At 36.6% G+C, this 3,876-nt stretch overlaps 1 protein-coding gene across 1 annotated transcript; it reads left to right on the top strand.

Annotated features, from left to right (window-relative positions):
• The first annotated feature begins 1,782 nt into the window (after window positions 1-1,782).
• Window positions 1,783-2,724, top strand: LOC135277710 (olfactory receptor 14A2). Its single transcript, XM_064383702.1, is given in 1 exon segment — window positions 1,783-2,724. A coding segment is annotated over 1 exon segment (942 nt).
• Window positions 2,725-3,876: the final 1,152 nt, after the last annotated feature.

The following is a 3,876-nucleotide window of genomic DNA, read 5'->3' as shown; positions in this document are numbered from 1 at the left end:
GGCAGACACCCCTCCCCCACAGAGCTGGACCATCCTGGGTTCAGCTGTGCTTGCTGTGAAACTCTCAATCCAGAGTGTTTCTGACTGCTGTTTTTTTGTGGGGGTGGGACCAGCCGAGCCTGATCACCTGGCTCCCTGCCTCAGAGCCCTTTTTTTCTTTTTTAGTTGAAGGGTTGACTCTGTCTCCCAGGTGTTTCAGTCGCCTGTTGAAAAGGCGCCGGGATCTGTGTGATTTCCCATGCAGTGACCAACTGCGCCGGCTGAAACAGCCGTGCTGAGATTCGTGGTACTTTTTTGCCAAGGAATCTCCTGGCCTGGCTCCCTGTTTCAGTCCCCTTTTTTAATCAGTTGAATGGGTGATTGTCTCCCAGGAGCTCCAATCGCCAGCTAAAAAGGCACCCGGACCCGTGTATTTTGTACAGAGAACTGCAGTGCCAGGGTGCCGGCTAAAACAAGCGTGCTGGCCAAAACAGCCATGCTGGTGACCCGTGGGGCTCCTCCACCTGGGAATCTCCTGGTCTGTGGGCTATAAAAATCCATCTGGAAATGCGGCATCCACTCACCCGCTGCGCTTTTGCTGGGAGCTGCAATCCTGAGCTGCTCCTAATCGGCCATCTTGGATCCGTCCTATTCTCAAGTTGTTTATTTTTTAAATCTCTACCATCTAGTTTGATGTCTGATATATGAGAAACATTTTCCAATTTTTTCAATAAATAAACTCTACATCAGTAACTAATAATTGGACTTATTAGTTATTCAATAAAGAACAAATAACTCTACATCAAGTTATTTATTCAATAAAGAATAAATAACTCTACATCAGTAACTAATGATGTAGTTATTTATTCAACAACTAAATATTGAATAATTTTTATTTAGTTATTGATATAACTAAATAATCAATAATATTGATTAATAATCAAGGGAAATATTGTGAACACTAAAAGAAGATATTGGATAGTTTTATGAAGTAAATTATGGACAACTTATCGTGACCAAGAAAGATTATTCAGTTAGGATAGGAAAGTCATTTTATCATGGTGCCCTGTCAAAATTCCTTTATAAACAAATCAGCCACCCTTATAATGATGTAGCTTTAGTACACATTCAAAGAACATAAAATTTTCCTAAATAATTTTTTATTTCTACATTAAATGAGAGGTTCATTGTGTTAGAATTGCATGATCTCATGATAATACAAACATTAAACAACAAATCCTTGTTTATTTTCCCTTGCTTACTATCATTAGAATAAAGTTATCTACCTATGTTAGATTGTTTAATATATGTGTAAGTGTGACTTTATGTTTGTAACATCACATGAGAATTGACGTTTTGCACATGTATATAATATTAGGAATACTAACAGTCTAAAGACATCAGCCTTTGGACTGCTTTTCTGAAATCAAAGAATTCATCATGAAGCATGGCATAATAATAATTTGATGCAAATTCCCAGTGGGTTGGAAAAATTTCTGTGTTTAGTCAAGTTATATCTGTCTTGTAACAAATTAAGGTTGAGACTTAGAATTAGGTAAAACTCTTATAAAGTTTAATTGACTTTACACATTACTCATGGAGTTTATCTTTAAAAATGAACAATGAAGTTTTAAGTAAATGCAGAGCCACTTTAGGTAGGTACATGACTCCTTTCCACTAAATATTTTTGTGTATCAATATGACTATTGCTAGACTGCATAAATTAATTTTTTTCTCTTTCTTTTCCTTTTTTTTTTTTTTTTCATATTTCCTCACCTTGACAGGCATTAAAGAGAATCTAGTATGGCCAATGTCACCTTGGTGACAGGATTTCTTCTTATGGGGTTTTCTACTGTCCAGAAAATGCAGATTTTATATGGTGTGCTCTTCCTCCTGATTTACCTGGCAGCCCTTATGAGTAACCTTCTCATCATTACTGTCATTACCCTAGATGTAAAGCTCCAAACACTCATGTACTTCTTCCTGAAGAACTTACCCTTTTTGGATGTCTTCCTGTTGTCTGTTCCAATCCCAAAATTCATTGTCAACAACCTGATCCACAACAATTCCATTTCCATTCTAGGATGTGCCTTCCAGCTACTTTTAATGACTTCCTTCTGAGCAAGTGAGATATTTATCCTCACTGCCATGTCTTATGACCACTATGTAGCCATCTGCCGTCCCTTGAACTACGAGGTAATCATGAATAGTGGTGTCTGTGTGTTAATGGCAAGTGTTTCCTGGGCCACTGGAGGGCTCTTTGGTGCTTTGTACACAGCTGGCACATTTTCCATGCCTTTCTGTGGCTCCAGTGTGATCCCATAGTTTTTCTGTGATGTTCCTTCATTACTTAGGATTTCCTGCTCTGAAGCACTCATGGTAATGTATCCAGATATTGGAGTTGGTGCATATTTAAGCATTTCTTGTTTCATCTGTATTGTGATCTCTTATATTTATATCATCCCCACTGTGTTGAAGATTCCTACCACTAAAGGTCAGTCAAAAGCTTTTTCCACATGCCTCCCCATCTCATTATTTTCAGTTTTTATCATAACTGCTTTTTTTGTTTATTTGAAGCTGCCCTCAAATACACCATCTGTTATTGACAGGCTGCTTTCTGTGATCTACACTGTGATATCTCCAGTATTTAACACTGTAAGCTACAACCTGCGGAACAAAGACATGAAACATGCTCTAATAAGGTTGTTGTGAAAAATATATAGTCAGGAAGCTTACTTCACTTAACACTTTCAACTTCTGTCAATGAGACAGTGCCTTACAGATCACAAGAAACTTTCCTGATTTTTAACTTGGGAAAGACCAGAGAAAAGCAAGCAACATACTCACATTTTTTTCCCTGAAGAAGGTCAGTTAATTGTATTACATCAGGATAACACATAGTGTTATGGTAATTATTTGGTATTCTTCTACGACAAAGCATTTCTGCCTTTGTATTATAGATTTCTGAAAGATTTGGTTCTGTTTAACATGATGCTTTCATCTTTGGTCTCTTAATAACCCATTTTTCTCTATTTTATTCACTGAGAACAAATAAAAAATGCTGAGGTGATACAATGAGTACAGTATAATGCATTTGCACTACCCAGATAAAATTCACACATGACTCCCCTGAGAATCTAGCTAGTGCTGAGCAAGAACAATAGTAGGCAAAAATAACACAGTAAGCTAAGGCCATTTTAGAGGTGTGCCCATATCTGTAAACAGTCCTCAGGACACCTAAAGCAGAGGTAAAAGGACATGTTTGAGCCAAGCTCTCCAAGACAAATGGCGGTCACCCAGGTAAATAGTATTTCCAGACAAAGACCAGGCAGAGTTCTGAAAGTCTAAGAATTGTGTATGTCTATGTGTCTATAATTCAGAAAGGTCTTTACCTCTCCCTGTAGAGGTAAAATATGATTCTGAAAAGAAGCTTGGAAATGTGTTAAAAGTTTTGCACAAGTCATTCAGTTGTGATAGGCTTCCTTTGCTTTAACCACTAGTGTTTACAAATGTGAAACCTTTTTCTTTACCTTCTATATAATCTACTAGAGAATCTGTGTCTTATTAGAATAACTTTCTGAGTTTTATATTGACTTTGTTCTTATTTATCTAAGAAAAATATACAAAGGTTCCTAAGATTGTTTTCAATCATATTATGCTCCTTTTTAAATCATGTTGCTAATGCTTTATTGTTCCTTGAATTAACTAGATGGCCAGGTATTAATTCTTAATCACATGTTATCTTATTTAATCATATCCCCAAATATCCTCTGGCAACTATGTTGATTTTTACCATACCAAAACAAGATTCTAAAAATATAAATGAGGCTAAATTAAACTTTCATGATATCTCTTATGCATAAAATTTTCTTTAAGTTTGCAGAGAGGGAAAATCAC

Source organism: Aotus nancymaae, unplaced genomic scaffold (genome assembly GCF_030222135.1).
Source record: "Aotus nancymaae isolate 86718 unplaced genomic scaffold, 86718_ANA_hifiasm-v0.15.2.pri h1tg000032l_1, whole genome shotgun sequence".
NCBI classification, from domain to species: Eukaryota; Metazoa; Chordata; class Mammalia; order Primates; family Aotidae; genus Aotus; species Aotus nancymaae.
This window is presented reverse-complemented; position numbering and strand designations above follow the sequence as displayed.